The sequence below is a fragment of the Caloenas nicobarica genome, chromosome 21 (genome assembly GCF_036013445.1).
Source record: "Caloenas nicobarica isolate bCalNic1 chromosome 21, bCalNic1.hap1, whole genome shotgun sequence".
NCBI classification, from domain to species: domain Eukaryota; kingdom Metazoa; phylum Chordata; class Aves; order Columbiformes; family Columbidae; genus Caloenas; species Caloenas nicobarica.
This window is the reverse complement of record NC_088265.1, coordinates 1389967-1411327: the sequence shown is the minus strand read 5'-3', so window position 1 is coordinate 1411327 and position 21361 is coordinate 1389967. Positions and strand designations below refer to the sequence as shown.

Here is a 21361-nt window from a genome sequence, read left to right as displayed (position 1 = left end):
TGCGGGACGGGCCACGTGGCTGGAGATGGGACATCGCGAGCAAGCCCTGGGTCCGGCTGTCCCGCGGTGAGCTGTCACCTCTCTCGGCCCCCGGGACACTCGGGGCTGGCCAGAGCCACCCCCAGCATGGGGACGGTGCCTCGCTGCCCCGTGGGGTTCCTGTGAGCAGCTCCTGAGCGAGGCTCCAGGGACCGAACGCAGTGCCAGACAGGCTTCTGGAATTATTAGCCTTATTTTATCCCTTTTGTCTCCCCCGTTGAAAGATTTAATTAAAACGTGTGTCCAAGACTCAGCTCAGCCTGCGCTCCTTTCCTGGGGCTCAGGGCTTGCTCCAGCTCTGGCATTTCCTGGTGTCACCAAGAGGCATTGTGGCCGCGGCTGGAGATGGCACAGGGACCTTCCCATGGCCGTGGCCCCGGCTGCCCTGGCCACGGGCCCCGGTCGCCGCGGCACCGTGGCACTGCCTTCCCACGCGTCCCACGGGGCCGTGGAGAGCAGAGCCCGGGCAGTCGCAGGAGAGGGCAGGGGAGGGTTAGGAAAACACCCATTAAACCGCATTAACATTTCATGACCTGATCGGAGGAAAGTAAATCACCCCCTTCAAACTCAGCGCCCATGAAAAAGCAAATGACATATCTGGGGTTATTAATTAATTGAGAGATGCTGGGGTGGGAGGGGGGGCTGGAGCAAATCCACAGCATTTCAGTGGTGATATTTCTGAGTGTCATGGACCAGGACCCGTGTTTCCGTCAACCTGGTTCCTGTGGGATGGGGCCAGGACGGAGCGGAGCTGGACCCGCTGGCGGGATGGAGCGGTGGGAGCTGCGGATGAGCGTCCCCTGGTGCGAGGGGCGGCTGCTCGCCCACACGGCGGGACCTGAGGCCAGCACAGAGCAACCCCAGCTGAACCTCAGGTGGTTTTGAAGGAGGTACTTTGTTCGGGCTGCAGAAACTCCTCTCCCCAGGAGCGCAGCCAGCGCTGCCGGAGAACTGGTTGGATAACTCAGCGGGTCTGTGCGATCAGAGACACAAGCGAAATGGATGCGCGCCAGGTTTCTGTGAGCACTTGGGAAGCCGGGTGCAAGCAGGAGTTTAATTAAAGCAAGGCAATCACATCAAAGCTGGTCCCTGTGCAGATACCCTTCTTAACTCGCCGGAATTAATTAATGAGTTTGAGTTAAACCTGTTCGCTCCCGATTGAAGCGCAGGCCGATGGAGCTGGTGGCACTGAGCAGGGGCTGCAGCGGTGCCGCGTTTGCAGCGGGTTTGCACAGGTGAGAGCAGAGCCGGGAGCTGCTCCGACCGCCCAGCTGAGGTGGGGAACTCACAGGGCACCAGCAGCCAGGCTGAGCTCCCCAGCAGGTATAAAGCGGGGCAGCCCCCCAGGCTGGCTTGGCTGCTTTGCATCCCTGGCGGGGGTCTGGCCCAGGGGAAGCTTCTGGTTTTGAGGAGGTGACTTTGAGTACAAATCGCAGTGGGAGGCTTTCTAGAGGGGAAAAAAAAAAGGGCGAGCATCTTCCTCAGGTGACCTTGGCTGTGGGCAGGAGGAGGTACGAGGTGGGTTCATCCTGCCGGTGTCAGGACCAGCTCTGCTGATAAAGCCCTGGGCTTTGGAGCAGAGCGAGAGCTGGGCAGCTGGGGGAGGAAGCACAAACTTGGACATTGCACAAGCAAGCGAGGGCTGCAGCCAGTGCCCGGCTGCAATTCCTGGCTTTGCTTCACCCCAGCTGAAAACCTGGGCTGCAGAACAGCTTTTCCTGGTCAGGCTTCATCTTCAGGCCTCCACCAGAAGGAAGAGGACCGGTCCTGGAGACATCTCATGCAGGATAACGTGATTCCCCTGTTTATTCCCCCATCCCCACAGCAGAAAGCGTGGATGAGCAGGGTATGCGTCCCCATTGCTTCACCCTGCTGGGAAAACCCGGTGGGGATGGAGCAGCATCCCTGGGCGGCAGTGAAGGACGTGTCCCAGCAGGGGACGTGTCCCAGCAGGGGACGTGTCCCAGCAGGCTCCGGAGTGACCCGGACGGGCTGGGAGCTGCCCCGGGGACGGCGCAGGCAGCAGCGAGCTGGAGCTGGCCCTGCTCTCCCCGCTCTGTGTTTCTGGAGCTTATTGCAAGGGAATGTTTTTCCCTCTGGTTCAATAAATCGCCATTTCAATGCGCCCTGCCAGAGCAGTTCTGGTTTTAAGCAAACACTTTGGGTGAAGCCCTGGCTCTGCTGACGTCAGTGGCCGAATTCCCCCGGTGTCGGTGCCATCCAGAACCTCCTCTAAGTCCTTCCCAAAAGTTACTTTTGTACTTGAGCTTTTTGGTCATCCGGAACAAGGATCTTTGCAGGCCTCATGTGTTTTTACTAGCAACAAACTCACAAACTAGAAAAATGTGTGGGAAGGACAGAAAAGCATCTACCTTTTTTTTTTAAATTGTTTTAAAAGATCCCCCAAGAAATAAGGCTATTCAGTAAAAATTTCTAATGACTCTATTTAGAGAGGGAAGTACTTAATATTTCAAATTTTATTTTTTAAAAAGTGCTTGTTCAACCCAGCACTAGAAGGGAACACATTTATCTTGCAGGAAAGCATTTGTTTCTCTCTGGAAAGCATTTTCCTTGAATTGCTCTTAGCTCAATCGTTTGACTCCTTGAAATAACTTGGTGGGGAAATAACTTAAACGCATTCACCTGCTCTTTCCAGATGAGCTGCTCTTTAGGGCATATGTGGTTGTACAAAGCCCCAGCCCTTTGCAGCAAACTGCAGCACATTTCCCACACAAATGAGGGAGGAGACTGCAGCCTCGCCTGGTGGCCTGTTACCTTTGGTCGTTGCAAATTCAGGTAAAGTGATGCCTTGGTTAGAACTGCCTGATACTTCAAGGTTGCATGGGAAGAGTTAAGCATCCTCCCTGCAGCTCTGGGTCTCCTGAAGGGCTGGGGATAAATTAGGATGGTGCCAGAGCTGGCTGACATTCTTAATGTCCCTCACCACGGCTTCTCCCCAGCCCTTCAAGCCAGCGGCGCGATGCTCCTTCCTCCTCCTCTGGTTCCTACAACCCTGTGCACAAACGCTCCCTTTGTAGGTTATTTATAGCCCCACAAGAGGTCTTTCCATCGCCGCTCCCGTGCACCAGCTGCTCATCCCCGCTCGCTGCTGCAACTGGAAATTGCCTTGCAGGGATTTTCCTTGCACGGGGGAAGGTGCCCTGTGCCGAGGGGCGTTCTTGGGCCCCGGTGCTGCGCTGGCCACTGCAGGGAAACAGCCCTTGGTTCTCTGATGGGCTTGAGTGAGTTGGTTTTGCCTGTTTGTGCCTCGGTTTCCCTTCCAAAGGGCTCCCCTTGGCAGGGAAGGGCTGTTGTCCTCAGGAACTGGAACTGATGTTGCCTTTCCCCCGGTACCTGCAGCCCTCTGCTATTCCCAGCCACATCCCGCCCCATGGGAGATGAGTCCGTCTGTCCCTCTCAGGGGAAAGCCGTGCCCAGAGCATCTAGCGCTCCCTGGGGCTCCTGCGGACGTGTCTCCTCTTGGCCATGGGTCACAGGGGAGCTGGAAACGCTGGAGCCCCACGGTCCCACACCCTGGGACCGCCGATGTGGCCCCTTTCCTTGGAAGTCACGTTGCAGCCCCCAGCTCTCCTTCGGGGAATGGGGCTCCGCAAAGCAGGCAGAGCCCGCGGGATGCCCGGGAAGAGGGATTTACGTCTGCTGGCTCCCTGCCAGGCTCTTTCTCGCATCTCTGTGGCTCCCGGGCTGGGCTGCTGCCTCCTGACCTCTGCACCTCACCGCAACCTGCGCCGGGGCACGAGGCTCCCCCGGGTGACGCAGCACCGGGCTCGGCGTGGGAAAAGACGTCAGGGCTGGGGGGAGCGGGGCTGCGACCCGCGGGGCAGAGCCTCGGTGCCCGCCGGGCCAGCCTTCCCCGGCTCCAAACACCGCGGCCAAAATCCCCGGGGAAAGGAGGCTTTGAACGCCCCGGGCTTGGGGGGAAGCTTTCTGGGGTGTCCTCCTCACCCCCCAGCCCCGGTGTCCCCTGGACAAAGGTGACAGCGGTGCCCTAAACAAATCCCATCCGCAGTAGGAGCGTGCTGGTGTGGTTGCGTAGCTGGGGGTTTCGAGGCAGGGGCAAGTGTGTCGTCAGGTTTCTTCCAGGAACATTTTTATTGCCTTTGCAGTCGTTTCCCACCAAGGTTCCCTGAGGTCAAGCGCTGGGCTCGGAGCCACAGGGCCTGATTCGGCACCCAGCACCCCGGCCTGGGGAAATGGGACGTTTTCCCCTCTCTGTGCTCTGAGCAGCCCCCATAAGGGCAGTGGGGTCTGGGGGATCTGCAGGTGGTCTCTGTGTGGCCGAGGGGGCTGTGGCTGAGCACTCTTTGCTGTTTTCCCCCCTGGGCTTTTAGGCAAAACCCCGTTCCCCCGCAGAGTGGTGCTTGGGGACATCCCCTTGGCTGGGCTGCCACCTAGACCTGAGCCACCACCTGTGTCAGTGTCACCCACCAGCTCTCCTGACTGACACCAGCAGGCGTTTGGCTCGTGCCCTGTGCACAATGCAGTGGTGACAGCTGGGTGCTGACACGGAGCAATGCCACTGACTGCAAGGAGTGTGGCTTTGCAGCTCCCAGCTCTTCACAGCTCCCCTTGCCAGCAGCGCTTGTCAGCTGTGCCCACCGGGCACAGGGGTCTCCCAGCTGTGCCACCTCCCTGGGGACTGTCACAGCCACCACCCAGCTACCTGTGTGTGGTGCTGCCCACGGGATCCCCAGCCCTCCCCCAGCCAGTGGGGAGGGGAAACCCACACGGATGCAGGAACCCAGGCTATAAAAGCATCCTCCCCTTTGGGACGCAGCAAAGCTGCTGGCAAAGGAGGTGGCTGCCCTGGGAGAGCGCGATGCTGGCAGGACGCAACAGGACGGTGCAGCAGTGTCTGGTGGTCTTGGCTGTGACCTGGGCCACCAGCTTCTTCCCCTTGCCAGCCCAGGCTTTGCAGAGGTAGCAGGCGAGTGTGTTGCAGGTGGCTCACAATGCTGTGGGTCTCGCTGTCTCCCCTTGGTTGTGGGTGCTGAGGACCAAAGGACTCTCCTCTTGCTTCAGCCGTGCTGGGAAACCCCCTTCCTCCTCCTTTTCTGTTCTGCACTAGCTCACCTGCTCTTCCTCACTCCTCTTCCTCTCTCCCCTTGAGCACCGCACAGCTCAGCATCACCCGTCTCCCAGATAATCAAGGATGGAGTACAGGGCTGGGCTCAGCCCATGGGTGGCTGCCCAGTGTCGGTAGGTGCATCCTGCAGCACCCAGCTCCCTTGGGGTCCCTGCCCCAGGTGGGCTGTGCTACATCCCCCCCACCTCGGGGGCGCTGTGGGATGGGACCCACGGGAGCCGGGCTGGCAGCCCCACGGTGCTGTGGGGAGCTGCTGCCATCTAGAGCCACCCGGCTGGAGTTCCCAAGGCAGGAGTGCTGGGGGCGTCTCCTGCGGGTCCCCCAGCCCTGCCCTGGCCCCCCGGCAGGGTTGCACTGCGGAGGATGCCCTCCATCCGCCAGACGCTGCGGGAGATGGGGATGAAGGTGTCCGACATCTTCCCCGAGCTGGGGCACAGCAGGCGCAGCGGCACGGCCGGCCCCCGAAACGGGACGGCTCCCACCCTCCTCACCAACTACCTGGACGTGAGTGTCTCCCTGTGTGGGGACTCGTCACCCCAACATGGTCCTGCTACCAGGGGCTCAGATCTGCGTGAGCCCCCCTCCTGTCTGAGCCATCACCCCAGCAACGCTCCCCAACACCGTGCCTCTTCCAGACCCAGTATTTCGGCGAGATCAGCATCGGCACCCCTGCGCAGACCTTCAAGGTGGTCTTTGACACAGGCTCGGCCAACCTGTGGGTACCGTCCTACAAGTGCTCCCCCCTCTACAGTGCCTGCGGTGAGTACGGGGGCACAGCCAGAGCCGGCATGGGAGCTGCCCCTCCAGCTTCAGCTCAGAGAACATCAGCAAGTCCCTCCATCTCGAGAGCTGATCCAAGTGGGCTGGGGTGGGTTTACCACTGCATGGGGGGGTCTGTCTGCTGCTGTCTGGTTGCCTGGCACTGGGGCAGGGGGGGTTCATCATCCTGTGGAGCCTGGGGGAGCAGAGACCCTCAGCCGGTCCTGCCATCACCACCTCTCTCGCTTCCTTTGATGCACCTTCTCCCTGTGCAGTTTCCCACAGCCGCTACGACTCCTCCAAGTCGCGGACATTCATAGCCAATGGCACCGGCTTCGCCATCCGCTACGGGACGGGGAGCGTCAAGGGTTTCCTCAGCCAGGACATCGTCATGGTGAGTCCATGCCCCGAATCCACAGACCTGGAGCTGCTGGCTCCCCATGAGCATCTCCACTTGCCCAGGAGGAGGGGGGGCCCTTGGGGAATTTAGCCCCCCCAGCTCCCTGCAAGGAGACTCGCGCCCTTCCACAGGTGTCAGACATCCCCATCATCCAGGTGTTTGCCGAGGCGACGGCACTGCCTGCCTTCCCCTTCATCTTCGCCAGGTTTGACGGGGTGCTGGGCATGGGCTACCCCAGCCAGGCCATTGACGGCATCACCCCCGTCTTCGACCGGATCCTCTCCCAGCAGATCCTCAAGGAAGACGTGTTTTCTGTCTACTACAGCCGGTGGGTCTCGTGGGGAGCTGGCGCCGGGGCTGGGGAGGTGTTTGTTTTGCGGGGCTTGAGCATCGCAACCATGGCGGTGCTGGGTTTGCATCTCAGGATTGGGAAAGAGCCACGGCTGGGGGTGCGGGAGCTGGGGTGGGGTGTGGAGGATGCCTGGGCGGCTGGGGTGGAATGAGGCAGCGCAAGAGGCAGAGCCAGGTGGGTGCTTGTGTGGAGCTGCTGGGCAGGGAGTGCGGAGGGTGGGAGCGGCTACTCCCCCCTCGTTTGTCACTGTCGGATTGTACAGTCGCCAGCTCTGCCAGTGGGGCTGGAGCAATCACAGCCAGAAGTGGATTTAGTGTTTCATCTACAGGCAATTTTTAAAAAAAAATAAGAATAATAATTTTTTAAAAATCTGTTGAAGACAAACCTGCACCAGCAGCCAAACCTCCTTTCGGTTCTTGCCCCAAAGCCTTGTGCCCCAGCATCCCCGCTCCCAGCAGCACCAAAACCCGCGGGAGCAGCGGGGGGCCCGTCCTGGCAGAGCAGGAATTCTGTCCTCCTGCCCCAGCACCCCGCGCTGGCCCCAGGTACAGCACCCTGGCAATGTGCAGTGACAAACGGCCCCACAAACACATGCTGAAAGCGGGAATGGTGGCTCTTTACCTCAGCTGAAGGTGGATCCATCAATAACAAACAAAGCCTAATGATGCTGCCCGCAACCACAGCCTTGTCTGGGTGCCGCTTGGGTCCCCTTGGCACCCTAGGGACAGAGCTGCACTCAGACCACAGGCTTATGGAGCATATCTCTCTTTGCAGAGCTTCGAAGTAAGAAGAAAAAAAGCACAAGCACTGTTGAGACAGCACCCACTAACAGTCCCCGTGCACCCCGGGTGCTGCTCCGTGGGGCTCACACACCCAGTAGCCCCACACCGGGCTCTGCCCAGCACTGACCTGCTCGGAGACCTCAGCATGTGGCACCCCCTCCCTGCGGCTCTTGCGCCCCTCTGAATTAACTCGGGGTTCCTTCTGCTCCATCTTGCTCCCTGCTGCTGCTCACCGGGTCAGCGGAGCCTCACCAGCTGGGGCTGGTCCCTTCTCGCTGTTTTTTCGGGGACAGCAGCCGAGGGGGAATCACTCCCCTGTGTTTTGCACCCTAGGAACACTTCTCTGAAACCTGGGGGGGAAATAATCCTTGGAGGCAGCGACCCAGCTTACTATACCGGGGACTTCCACTACCTGAACATCAGCAAGAGCGGCTACTGGCAGATCAGCATGAAGGGGTGAGCAGGGAGCGCTCTGCACAGCACCCAGCATCGCGCAAACCTCGCTGGCTGCTGGGGGTGCGGGTGCTCAGAGCTGTGTGTTCGCTCGGTGGTTTTGCCGGGTGCTTTTCCCTCCGGAGGGGAGCGCGGTTGGTTCCTCCAGCACAGAGCCGTGCAGATGCTCTGAAAGGAGCCGGGCTGGGGAATGCAGAGGGGGTGGCACCGTGGGCTGATTCCACTTGGAAGCTGCAGTGGAAGAATTTAACCCCCTTCAGTCCTGCAGAAGGAGTGTGAGGTACTGAAACAATTCTGCTTTGTTGAATTAAAAAAAAAAAAAAGAAAAGACAAAAAAACCCCAACACACATGATGAAGCTTAGCTTTCACATTTGAGAAGCTCAAAGGGAAGGTTCCTGGTTCCCCTGGAGAGTCTGTGCTCCGGAGGCACTGGAGCAGCATGTGGCTCTGCTTGACCACTGTTCCCTGGACAAGGGTTTGACACACTCGCCCGCGGGTGCGTACAGCCCTGGGAGCACAGCTGCAACTGCCGCGGGAGGCTGAGGGCCCCCCCCGTCCCCTCCTGCCCCAGGGTGTCTGTAGGGGCTGAGATCCTGTTCTGCAAGGAAGGCTGTTCGGTGGCCGTTGACACGGGAGCATCCTACATCACCGGCCCAGCCGGCCCCGTCTCCGTGCTGATGAAAGCCATCGGGGCAGCAGAAATGGCTGAAGGAGAGGTGAGCAACCCCCCCCTGCCCCGCTCCTGCCCATACCCCAGCAAAGGGGCTCAGCGCTGCCTGCTCTCCCGCAGTACGTGGTGGACTGCGACCGAGTCCCTCAGCTGCCCAGCATCTCCTTCCACCTGGGCGGGAAGGCCTATGTGCTCGGTGGCTCAGCCTACGTCCTGCGGGTGAGCTGCGTCCCCCGTGGCGGCGGGAGGGCGGCGGTCCCTGGGCTGGGTGCATCTGCTGTGGCGAGCGGTGCATCTCGGGGTGCCGCTCTGCTGCAGCATCCTGCGCCCTCCTGGCTCTTCTAGCTGAGATGAGCCCCAGAATGATGCTGCTTGGTTTCTTCCCGAACCTTCTTGTTCGGCAGAGGTGTCCGGATGAGCCAGACCAACCTGTCGCTGCTTCCTTGGGTGGTTTTGGGAGATGTGGGGTGAACAGTAAAGAATGGAGACAGGCAGGGATCCTCCTTCCTGGAGGAAGGAATGTCGAGGCTGAGAAGAGGGTGTTGATCTGGGGATCGCAGCCCTTCCTCGGGCACACCGCAGGAGAGATCTCCCTCCTGGCACCTCCATCACTGCGGGATCTCCTCCTCTTTGCAGCAATCCCAGTACGGGGAGGACGTCTGCGTGGTGGCGTTCTCGGGGCTAGACATCCCACCCCCAGCTGGTCCCCTCTGGATCCTGGGCGCCAGCTTCATCGGCCACTATTACACCAAATTCGACCGGCGCAACAACCGCATCGGCTTTGCCACAGCCCGCTGACGGCCGGGGAGGGCAATGGGGGAACCAGCCTGGAGGCAACAGTACCACGGAGAAGAAATGATTTGAAGTGCAAACGAGAACAGCATTTCCTTGCAGCTCAGCCACCTCCTCTCTGTACTGAAGCAACTGCAAAAGCTCGCCTTCTCCCACTGCAAACCCCCACTCCGCTTCCCAAGAGTCTCTGCTGCCAGGAGAGCTGAGCCTTAAGCACATCTTCTAGCGAGCGTGTTCAGCCTGGAAATCAGAGCGGGATCCTGTGTCTGGAGTTGCACCTGCAGGCCCTTGTAGGGTGATGTGCAACAGAGCACCTGGGATGCAGCGGATCGCTGCTGGCGGGGGCGCGCTTGCAGGTCACAGACGGGCTGAGGAGGGATCATCTGTTACAGTTTGTGTTATTGTTTGAATGGGAGAGAAATAATCTGGCTGTGATTAATGATAGTTTTAGCTGGTGTTAACCCTACCCCTCTCCATGACTTAAATATTAAACAGTCTCAGAGCAACAGGATGCTGGGTGGTTGTTTATTCTTGCAGAAGGGAGAAATTGGGCACTTTTACTAAGAGAACTAGACAACAACGGTCCCTCTGCTGGGGTTCATCACAGCAGACACTGCATTTCTGTCCTTCCCTGTTTCGTAAGAGTGAAACTCCCTCCCAGCTGCTGCCACAGCATCTACATGTAGGCAAATTGGGATCTTTTCAAACAGCAAACAAGCCCTTTCTGCAGGAGATGAGCTGCTGTGTGGGCTCCCCATGCCTTGACCTGCCTTACTATGTGGGGCTGAGGACCACTGGTCACACTGCTGGGGACAGAGGGACAGGGCTGTACGTCTGTCTGCTTCGCTGCTCTCTGGAGAAGGGAAGGTGCCTGCAGGGCTGATTTTGTCTCACCAGGAAGGCAGCTCTTGCTGCCCTGGTTCCTGGGGCTGTTTTCCTTGCCACGCTGACTCAAGCTGACAGCTCGAGGTTTGGCTCTGTCCTGGCCGGGTGCAGAGATGCTCAGCGGGAGCGCTGGAGCTGCGAGCCCAGTGCTCCCAGCCAGAGGCTGACATTTCCAGTTCCGCGGGAGAGCTGCAGCACTTGAGTTGCAGCCCAGCAGCTGGGAATCCAAGCGCTCCCCAACACCAAGCGGTTTGCAACACACTCTCACCTCCAGTTTGAGGCTCAGGTCTGTGGCTGCCGTGGCCCACAGCCCTGGGAAATGTGCCTGTAAAGTGGAGCACGAGGCTCAGGCTGCTGGAGCAGAGCCTGGAGCAAGCCACCATCTGAGTGCAATTGCTCACGGGAGCTTCTCATCCTCATTTCTGCCCCCGGCGATGGCTGCTGATGAATTCCCAGCACTGCCCGAAGCGCAGGCTGACTCGAGCTGCCTCGCAGACTGCAGAGGTGTTTGGGAGAGTGATGCTCCTGCCAGCACCCAAACGGCTGCTCTGTGACCTTTCCAGGTCAGCCTCACAGTGGAGAGGATGTCACTAAGCGGATGTTTGTCCCTCCTGGGAGGGTCCCTGCAGCCACACAGCATTTAAACCCCTTAACGCTGGGCTGCACAATCCTGGGTCTCCAAGGATGGGAAATTCGAGGCACCCAGCGATGTTCCCTGTTTCTTGCCATCGCCTGCTGCAGCACTGCCCCATCACCTCCAACATGGGGGCAAGGAGAGCAGTGGTGGCGGCTCCCGGGGCCTGAGGGTGGAGGGAAGGGGCCCCAGCAGTCGGTGCATCTCGCTTTCATCCAGCGTTTCCCTTCCTTCCTACCACAGGAAAACTCTCCACTTGGAAATAACTGAGCCTCCTCTGTGTTATTCTACACCACAAAGGATCCAGTCTGGAGAAGGCTCGGGTGGATGTGAGCTTGAAAAAGCACCAGGTGACTCCAGTCCCCGTGATGGCTTCTGCCTGTAGCCCTCAGCTGGAAAACGGTCAGGCTGGCCTAAAACAGGATGGGGTTTGTGGACCCAGTGCTGTTCTTATTCAACACAGTTGTTGTGAGCAGCGGGAGGGAAAAACGCCTGGGCTGCTGCAGCGCTGCTCCCGGGCCCCTTAAGCCGGTCTATTAACACCTCTAATTGCCTGTGCCAGGGCAATTTCCTGGTGGCCGCTGTCAGGCCTGGCTGCGAGGCACCACTCACCCGCAACTGCCCCGTGTTAACACTTGTGATTGCTGCAGGAACAATTATGACCATCCTATTAAAACTGGCAGAGCTCACTCTATATTTAGAAACACATGAAACTGGCTGGTTTATTTTTTCCCCCTTCCTGAAATGATTTTCCCCAAGTCTCCATGGTCCATTGAGCTGGTTTCAGCCGCAGGCAGCTGTAAACTTTGGAGGGGGCATTCCCTGCTCCGGCCGTGTGTGGTTGTTATTTCCTCTGCTAATTAGCCGGGCTAGAGCGGTGTCAGCAGGCTGCAGGGGGGCTGTGCCAACGGGCAAGTCATGTTTTATCTTTAACTATCAAATGCCTTTCCAGCCCACCTGCAAATCCTCTCCGGGGGTCAGCGCTTGGTGGATGAGATGGTAGCGGGGCTGGAGAGGCTGGTCCAGAGAGGACCTGGAGCCCAGAGCACGTCCCGTTCGCGGCATCCTCATCCTTCTGATCCCAAAGGGATGGGGAGGTGGGAGCTCTGCAGAGCCCCCCCGGGATCACTGAGGAGTTTGAGGGATGGGGCGGCGGGCGGGAGGAGGCACCTGGGCGGGGACAGGTGTGGATCCGGTGCGAGTCCGGAGCGGATCACCAGGGGGGTCCTGGTGCGGATCCGGTGCGGGTCGGGAGAGGATCACTGGGGGGGTCCTGGCGCAGATGCCGGTGCGGTCCCGGGGCGGGTCCCGGGGGGCGGGTCCCGGGGCGGGTCCCGGGGGAGGCGGGTCCCGGGGTGGGGTCCCGGGGCGGGTCCTTGGGTGCGGTCCGCGGTGCGGGTCCGGTGCGCGTCCCGGTGCGGGTCCCGCTGACCTCACAATGCGGCCGGGCGCCGCCGCGGGAGGCGGGCGGGAGGCGGGCCGGTGACTCATGGCTTCCCAACGGCGAGCGGCTCCTCCCCGCGGCCGCCGGCCCCGCGGCAGCCCCCGGCACATGGGCCGCGGCTCCGGGCGAGCGGAGCTGGCGATGGCCGGGCCGCCCGGCCGTTGCCCCGACTGCGCGGGGCCGGAGCGGGGCGGGACCCCCCCGGCCGTGCCGCTCCTCGGCATTGCGGTGGACGAGGGGGACGTGCTGCCCGGAGCGCTGCGGCTCATGCGGGAGCTGAGACCCGGCTGGGAGCCGGACAGGGTGAAGACCAAGGTACGACCCGGCGGGGTGGGGGGCGCTGCGGGGACCTCCCCGAGGGACCGGCCGAGGGGGCTGCAGAGCCCAGCCGTGGCGGGGTACGGGCTCCGCCCGAGGAGGCTGTGGGGTGCACCCCGAAATGCTATAGTGTCCACCCTGGGGCAGCTATAGAGCCCGCTCAGTGGGGGTCTATCGGGTCCATGTGAGGGTGACTGTAGGACCCACTGTGGGGGGCTATAGGAGCTGCCAAGGAGTGCACAACATCCCACCCCCTTGCTCTCCTTTCCACTCTCAGAGCGTAACCGGGGTCGATCAGGTGAAGGTGTGACATCAGGCTTTGGGGACCCCTCGGGCAGTCACTGAGCAGCGACTGTGAATGCAAGTGTGTCCCCAGGGTCCCTCGAGGCTGCTAAGGTGGGAGATGCTGGGGGGATGCAGCCTGCACTGCTGGTCCCCCCAGGGTCCCCCCTGCAGGTGCTGCACCCCTGCCTGCACCCGGCGCTGTGCAGCGGTGCTGCGGTGCCTGCTCGTAGGAGTAGCTGCTCCTGGGTGCAGGTCTTGCTTGGGTTACTGGTGGCCTTGTACCTTTGCTAGGTCCCATGGGCTGTGCACAGGTTTGGATGGGAGCTGGGATTCAGCGCTGGGCTCCTGCATGGACTGGGCTTTGCTGGGAGAGCTGGTCCTGTGGGGCTGGCAGCTGCCAGAGTCCCTGTCCCCCTCCTTGCCAGGTCTGGGGTGTAAACGAGAGGCTGGTGGTGTCTGTGCCCTCACCGGGCTCCTGCCGATGGGCACAAGAATGTGGAGGTGGCGGAGCTGGGTGCACGTAAACGTATATACGTGTGTATGCATGTCCTCTGAAGCCACATGCTTCCTGTGTGCCTGGAGTGTCATTAAAAATTTATTAATAGCCAAGTGTAATTAAATACAAGAAGCTGCATGAAAATACATATGAAAGGGCAGATGGCAATAGGCAGGAAGCTTGGAGTTAGAGTTCCTCCAAGTGCATAGTTGTAGGGGCAGGAAATGTCTCGGGCTCTGTGCAACCCTGGGCACAGACCCCGGTGGCAATGGTATCCAGGCCGTGTCCAGGCACTGGAGGGGGTCAGTGTTCAAGAGCAGCCTGTGTGTACGTGCATGTGTTTTTAATTTAAAAAAAAAAAAGAAAAAAAAAAAAAGAAAAAGGAAAAAAACTTAGGAGTTGTCGGCGGGGGGGATCTCCAGTTGCGTTTTCCTGAGCTGCTATTGCAAGGGCTGTTTGGGAGGGATCGGAGTGGTGCTCTGTGCCTCAGCTGGTTCCCATTAGCGTCCCTGTTCGCTTTCCTCGGCGCACTGGAGCGGTGCCCGGTTCACACCACCTCATTGCACGGTGTTGGTGCACCAGCTGCTTGCAGGGGCTGTACCAGGCTGCAACGGAGATACGGAAAAATCTCCTGATGCTTGGGGCAGGGTGTGGAAGATGGGGAGGAAGAGTCCGGGTGCTTGGCCTCCCCTGCCTGCCCTCTGCTTGCTGGGGTCTTCAGCTCCCCGTGCTCCAGGTCGTGCCCGCTTTCCAGGGCTCCTGCTTCTCCTCCTTTAAGCTCTGTCCCTGGGCAGCAGCATCTCCGTACTGAGAAGGTGTGGATGGTACTGGTGAGTCAGGCAGCCACGCTCTCAGGGAAGCACGCACTCCTCCATCCCTGAGCTGCTGATAAGAAGAGCAGCAGCGATGTGGAGCCAAACCCTTGTGAGGATTCCAGCGTGGATGGACCTTTTTTAGCCCGACTTTGGGAACAAGGTGCCCTGCTGCAAGCTGGCACGGGGAGGCAGCCAACACGGCAGTGCTTTGGGGATGCCGAGGGGTCTCATGGGCATGCACAGCACCAGGGTGTTGGATGGAGCTGCTTCACTTCAGCACCTTCAGCACAGGGTTTGGGTCTTGCTTTGCACTTAACTGTCATGAAGCTCCTGGTGTGGAGTCGCACTAGTTTTTTCCTCCGTCCCTGTCGTCACACAACCGCGGCAGGGAAGGATTCGGGCTGTTGGCAGTGCTGTGGCCCTGCTGATAGCTGCTGGCACTTCGGATCCATGAGGAAAAGCACCGGGCATCACCCAAGCTGCTGCACTCAGGAGCTGGAGGAGCTGCCATCTCCAAAGCAGACAAGCCCCTGCATGCGTGTGTGCAGGATGCTGCTGAACCACGTGTGGGTCTCTGAAGTTAGTGGCCTGGAATTCAGGGGGAATAAGGCTCAGTAATCCCGTTAAACCCGCTGGAAAGGGCTGATCAGGCTGTTGAGCACCAAAACAAAGCAGCATGAGGACTTCAAAGGCGAGGTGGCACTGAGCATCGTAACACGGAGCCGTTTCCCTGCGGCCAATGTGCGTGTGGCTCATGGAGGGCACCGGCCCCAGGGTGCAACGTCTGCGTGGATGGGCCACGACACCTTCCGCTTGCTGAATTTTTGGCCTCTGGGGCCTGACAGGATTAAGGAGAGGAGAGAGCTGACCGTGGCACTATGGTGGAAACACAGATTATCTGCCCTGGGAAAAGCAGCTCTGTTGCCTGAGAAGGTTCAGCCAACGCAGCCAGCCCGAGGGGACGTGGCACCCAACTCGCTGCCCACCATGCTCACCCCGAATCCAACACCCCAGCTGTGTAACGAGGGGTGTCAGCGCCGTCTGACTTCAGGCGTCTCATTCCAGTGCTCTGAGTTTCCTTCAGGAGGCTGCACGGGGAGCCCTATATAGAGGCACCCTATATAGGAGCGTGCGTTGCTGAGTGGGGTGTCTAAAATTAGCTGTCCCACCCCCGAGCACCGCTGCTGCCGCAGCACGTGCCCTCGCCCCGCTCCCACTCCACCAGCATCACACCTGCTCCGCGAACCCAAACGGGATAAAGGAATTGCTGTCATGCAGCAGCACCTCGGTGCCGAGCAGGAATCGCGCGGGGCTGAGCATCCTGCCTGGGGGACGATGGGGCAGGGCTTTTCCATGGGGTGATGGAGCCCCAAGCCCCTCGGTGCAGCGGGGGCGGCGGCAATCGCGGCGGGATGGGGAGAGGAGCCCGGCGCGGGCGGCAGCCCCTGCATGTGCGCGGGCAGGCAGCCAAGCCGGGGCGACGGGAGAACAAAACTCCCTTTCCATCTGTGAGGAGCCGTCAGAGCAATGACACGAGACGTCCCCGGCAGAGACGTCCCTGCCTATCAGCGACACGGCCCCGCGGGGAGGGTCGGGAGGAGGAGATGGGGTGGTGGTGTTTGCTCCGTCTTGTTTGCTGTGTTTTTTTCTTGTTGTTGGGTTGTTTGTTTTTCGCTTTCTTTTTTTTTTTTTTTTTCATTTTCTGCCAAAAGATTTGCACTGATTTTTTGGTGGTTGGTTGGTTTTTTTTTTTTGGGAGCGATTCCCGGGACTGCTTGGGTGCCAAGCGTGCTGGCAGCACATCTGGCCCGAGCTATTCCTGAGCTCCCGGGTGAAAAATGGCAGGATTTCCACCCAAACCGCCAGCTTGGTGCAGCTGAAGCCTCGTGCCTGTGGCCCCCTGCAGACTCCCTGTACGTGCGTGAGCCTGGAGGCCTTGCAAACTCGTGCCACCTGCCACGGGAGCCTTCCTGGCTGCTGTGGGCATTGTGGCTTCATGCTTGCTTTTGCCATGTTGCTTTTTCCCTGGGGTCTGATGGTGGGAAGGGGGTGTCCCCCATCCCCGGCTGGCGTGGCAGGGATGGACAGACATCGGCTCTGCCGCCCTTCTCCCCCTCCAGCTCTTCACCGATGGCATCACCAACAAGCTCGTTGCCTGCTACACGGACGAGGGCATGGCGGACGCGGTGCTGGTCCGCGTCTACGGCAGGAAGACGGAGCTGCTCGTGGACCGGGAGACGGAGCTGAGGAACTTCCAGGTGCTGCGTGCCCACGGCTGCGCCCCCGACCTCTACTGCGCCTTCCAGAATGGGCTCTGCTACCAGTTCCTGCCGGGCATCGCGCTGGGGCCCAGCCACGTGCGGGACCCCCACATCTTCAGGTGTGCAGGACCCCCACATCCTCGGGTGTGTAGGGCTGGGGGGGAAACGTGGCATGGGGACACCAGTGAGGGGTTTGCTCTGCGTTTCCAGCTCTCCCCCTCGCTGGCTTTGCTCCAGAGCAGAGCTGGAGCATCGCTGATGTGCAGCAGCTGGGTGGTGCTGGGGGACAAATGATCCGAACTGCAGCCAGATTTATCACTGTGCTTGTAAAGCATCGGCTTTTGGAGACTAGAGATTGCGTGAGGGCCACGGCTGTTACCTGAAATTGCCCTGGAAAAGTGAACGCTATTCTAATTTTGACCCAGACAGGATCTTGAAATATTTCAGAGACAGGCAGCTGAAGTGGAGGGGAGTTTCAGCTGTGCTGAACCTGCATTTATAAACGTGGCTTTTTGGGGAACCCTCTGGAGATGTCTCGGGGCTGGTTTTGAGGAGCACTGGTGCTGCACGGCCACCTCTGCATCTGTGTCTCCTTCCAGGCTGGTGGCCCAGGAGATGGCCCGGGTCCACGCCATCCACGCCAACGGGAGCCTCCCCAAGCCCATCCTCTGGCACAAGCTGCACAAATACCTCACCCTCGTGAAGACGGAGCTCAGCCCAAAGGTATCCAACCCCAGGTAAAGGCAGAGGGATCCCAAAGAGCCAGGCTCTGGCTTGGGCATCCGCTGCCCACGCATCTCTAAGGGGAAGAGCCCCAGCTGGCAGGTAAAACCTCGGTGGGGTTGGGGCGCGGGGCTGGGGATGGGGTCGGGGCTGGATCCGGCCACGCGGCCACTTCTGGATCACGATCCCACTGTGAGTGAACTCGTTGGCCAAAGCCCAGGAGCATCTCTGTGTTCAGCACCTTTCCTCCTGCCCGTCCGGGGCAGGGACAGCTCTGGGTTGTGTCTGTACAGCACCCAGGCGGGATCCGACTCCCACCTGCTGTAATAATCCTCCTCCCTGCAAATCTAGCCTGCCTTTTAAGCCCTCCCTAGAATAAGCCGAAGCTCAAGCCCTTCTTATGGTGAGGATCTGAAGAGCAAGGTTGAGCTGACATTAGAGGGGATGTTAGAAACTCAGGATAGATTAAAGCAGCCAGTTCCCATTTCCAACCAGTTCATCGCATTTCTGGGAGCCGGGGTTCATGCCGGGTGAGAGCTGGGCTGGCTGGGAAGGACGCGGGCAGCCCCAAGAGGTGGTGGAGGTGAATGAACCTGAAGGCAAGCAAATAATTAACCTGTTCCCTGAGCAGCAGGGGCAGGACACAGAGATTTTCTCAGTACTCACCTGGCTGCAGGCAGACTTTACCCACGCCTGCACCTTCAGTGCAGCTAATTAAGTAATCATTAACCAGCTCTCTTCTTGGAACTGGAACTTGCGAGGTTATGGAGAGGGCAGATGCCCTGGCAGAGGCCAAAACATTCCCATTGCCTGCGGGTCAGTTGGGTGCTTTGGGACTGAGCGATGGGGGCTCGGTGGCTGGTTGCGTGGATTTGGGGGATGGATGCGGGTGTCAGCATCTGCCAGCGCCCTGGGTACCAAGCCTGGCTTCCCCACCGAAAATGACCTCGTTAGCCCTCACTTGGTGTCACCGACGAGTTTGTTTATGAAATACACGGGGAAGCAAAGGGCCACGCTGCCCCTGTGCCCCCAAGGGAGGTTTCCTGTGGGCAGAAGTGAATCCCCCCGTCCCCCTCCCCAGCCTCCAGCAGGACATGCCCAGCCTGGAGACTCTGGAACACGAGCTGGCCTGGATGAAGGACACGCTCTCGCAGCTGGGGTCCCCTGTCGTGCTGTGTCACAACGACCTGCTCTGCAAGAACATCATCTACGACAGCACACGAGGTCGGTGGCAGCGGCTTCGCGCGCCTGGTGGAGGGGTCTGTCCCTCGCCCCCCTCCCCAGGGCTGCGTTCCATCCCGCAGCCCCCGCCTTTACCCCTGCAGAGCACGTTCACTTCATAGACTATGAGTACACCGGCTACAACTACCAGGCTTTCGACATCGGAAACCACTTCAATGAGTTTGCAGGTGAGTTGGGCTCCTCTCTGTGTCACCAAAGGTCCCCTCCCTGGGGTCTGCCCGTCCCTGGAGATGGAGGAGGCAGCTGGGGGTGTTCAGCCTGGGGAAGAGAAGCCCGGGGGAGACCTTATTGCGGCCCTTCTGTACTTAAAAGGGGCTGATAAGGAAGATGGGGACAGACTTCTGAGCAGGGCCTGTTGGGATAGTACAAGGGGTGATGGTTTTAAGTTAAAAGAGCGGAGATTCAGGCTGGACATGAGGAAGGAATTGTTGGCCCTGAGGGTGGTGAGAGCCTGGCCCAGGTTGGCCAGAGAGGTGGTGGCTGAACCATCCCTGGAGACATCCCAGGCCAGGCTGGACGGGGCTCCGAGCAGCCTGAGCGGGTGCAGATGTCCCTGCTCGTGGCAGGGGGGGCACTGGGGGGGCTGGGAAGGTCTTTTCTGTGATTCCGTGACCCTGCTTCCTTGCAGGTGTGAAGGAGGTGGATTATCGGCTCTACCCCAGCAAGGAGACCCAGCTGCAGTGGCTGCGCTCCTACCTGCAGGCGTACAAGCAGCTCACCCAGGGCGAGCGGGGGGGAACGGGGGTGTCCGAGGAGGAGCTGGAGGCTCTCTACGTGCAAGTGAACAAATTTTCTTTGGTGAGTGGGGAGGTGGGAAGGAACCAGACTCTCTCAAGGGCTGCTCATGGAGTGGATTTTTGGGGGAGCTGGGGCTTCGTGCTGAAGCTCAGCGGGTGAGGACGGGGGTGCAGGTTCCAGCCTGGGAGTCTGGGGGCGTATGGGGCAAGAGGCTGCCCCAAGGAGCTCGGCTGTACCTGGGAGGCACCGAGTCCTCGGGCCAGGAGAGGCGCCGGGATGCTCCGTGTCCATTTCTGGTCCTTGTTTTCTCCGCTGCAGGCATCCCATTTCCTCTGGGCGTGCTGGGGTCTGATCCAGGATAAATATTCTACCATAGATTTTAACTTCTTAAGGTGAGTCCACTGGGGCTGGGGGACATCTGCTCCCAGTGTTAAATGACTGGAGCAAGAAGGATCCCAGTGGTCCCTCCATGCTGCAGGGATCCTCTGTGTCCAGGGGACACAGGGCTGGGACACGAGTGTCTCATGTCTGTCCCTGTCTCCTCTCTTGGCAGATATGCAAAGCTTAGGTTTAAACAGTACTTCAAGATGAAGCCGGTGGTCACAGCCCTGCAGATCTCCAAATAGCATCTCTGGCACCGTGAGACCCTGAGCTATTTTGTACTCGCTGCATCCACAGCCCTCACATCCCCCTCGCCCCTTCCCCAGCCCGGCCGGGGGCGAGGGCAGGTCCTGCCGGTGGGACGGGGCAGAGGAGCTCGGACCCAGCCAGCGATTAAAGGAGACCCTGGACACACCTGAAATTGGACCATGAGTGCTGGAGAGGACCACGGCCTTGGAGAGGCCCCTGCCTCTGCGAGGAAGCCTTTACTATAACCTTAATGCTGAGCCCTGGTGCCCGGCAGGTCTGTGCTGCTTGGCCTGGCACCCCATTTGTTCCCCCTGTGCTGTTCCGAGGGGGAAACGCGTCCCCCTGACTGCTCAGGAGCCCCCAGAGCTGCCCGATTGCTTTTGCTGCTCACGCTGTGCCCGTTGCCTTCGCTGCTCCCTCTGTCCCCTATTGCCCAGTGCTGCTGGGGCTCCCACCCCCCAAACCAGCACCGTTTTTGGGTCCATATTGATCCTGGGCTTGGGGCTGCCCCCGAGCCTGGGACCCTTTTCCAGGGGGTGCCTCACACGGTGCAAAGCAGCGAGGGGCAGCGACGGCCGTGAGCCGCATGGGCTCGGGACCAGCGGGATTGTGCTGGGGGGCACTGGGTGCCTGCACCCCCTTCCTGTCCCACCGTGGCTTCCCTCAGAGCTCCCGGCTCTGCCTTCCCTGGCTTCCCCAGGACCTCTCAGGGCTGTGTCCCTGCGTGGGACCCCCCGGCAGGAGGTTGAATGGGGCTGACCCACCGGGCACAGTTTCATGGCATCAGCACTTGGCTCTGTGAGGGCGACCCTGGCCTGCTGAGCACTGTCCAGCTCATTGCAGCGGTTGTGCATCAGTTGGGAGGTGGAATCGGACCCCTCTGCCCCTGCCTTGGCTGCTCAGCGAGGGGTCTGAGGACGTGGTGGCCGTTCCCTCCACACGGGCACAGGAACCTGCCCCAGCAAGAACCGGGACTGTTGTTGCATCTTATGTTCATTTGGTGCAAAAATAAAAGCTGCTGGTAGCTGGAAATGGGAGATGGCAGGTCTGTGGGGACTGGGGCAGGACTTGGAGCAGGGGCAGCATCCCCAGGATCTGGGGTTCATCTGGGGAGCAGCAGCCGTGCAGCACGGGAGGGTGTTTGCACGCAGCGCTCGCTGCCTCTGCCCTGCTGGCCGCAACTGCAGCAGCTTGTCCTCGTCCCTGTGGTTTGCAAGAGTCTCCTGCGGAGCTGCTCCCCCATGGGCATCGTGGGCACCCTGGCAGCCCCCCGAGGGCAGGCTGGAGTGCTTGGCTGCAGCAGGCACCCCGCAGAAGAGGCTGAACCCCAAATCCGCAGCCACATGGGGCAAGACCTTGAGAAAACACAGGTGAGAGGTGGGAAGGAAAGGGGAGCAGCCTGGGAGCCACTGTGGGTGGGCAGGGCAGGAGAAAGGGCTCAGAAATAGCACAGGGGAAACATCCCAGGGAGCCTTAGGAGGGGGTTGTGCTGGAAGAGGGGCAGGGGGTTGGGAACAGGCACCCCCACCTATGTC

The 21361-nt window shown here is 60.1% G+C and overlaps 2 protein-coding genes across 4 annotated transcripts; both read left to right on the top strand.

Annotated features, from left to right (window-relative positions):
- The first annotated feature begins 5509 nt into the window (after positions 1-5509).
- REN (renin) lies at positions 5510-9764 on the top strand. Its single transcript, XM_065649635.1, has 9 exons — positions 5510-5650; positions 5782-5905; positions 6181-6299; positions 6437-6633; positions 7432-7440; positions 7773-7895; positions 8465-8609; positions 8684-8782; positions 9200-9764. The coding sequence occupies exons 1-9, from the start codon at positions 5510-5512 to the stop codon at positions 9359-9361; spliced, it is 1119 nt and encodes a 372-aa protein (XP_065505707.1). The 3' UTR covers positions 9362-9764.
- A 2538-nt stretch (positions 9765-12302) lies between these two features.
- Positions 12303-20822, top strand: ETNK2 (ethanolamine kinase 2). Of its 3 annotated transcripts, XM_065649506.1 has the most exons (9): positions 12599-12633; positions 12914-13000; positions 16353-16612; positions 17093-17230; positions 18298-18440; positions 18542-18625; positions 19087-19256; positions 19515-19588; positions 19750-20822. In XM_065649506.1, the coding sequence occupies exons 2-9, from the start codon at positions 12995-12997 to the stop codon at positions 19820-19822; spliced, it is 948 nt and encodes a 315-aa protein (XP_065505578.1). In that variant the 5' UTR covers positions 12599-12633; positions 12914-12994; the 3' UTR covers positions 19823-20822. The 3 variants fall into 3 exon arrangements, with proteins under 3 accessions (XP_065505577.1, XP_065505578.1, XP_065505579.1); XM_065649505.1 differs by lacking the exon at positions 12914-13000 and having other exon boundaries at positions 12303-12633; XM_065649507.1 differs by lacking the exons at positions 12599-12633; positions 12914-13000 and adding an exon at positions 15878-16145.
- The last annotated feature ends 539 nt before the right edge of the window (positions 20823-21361 follow it).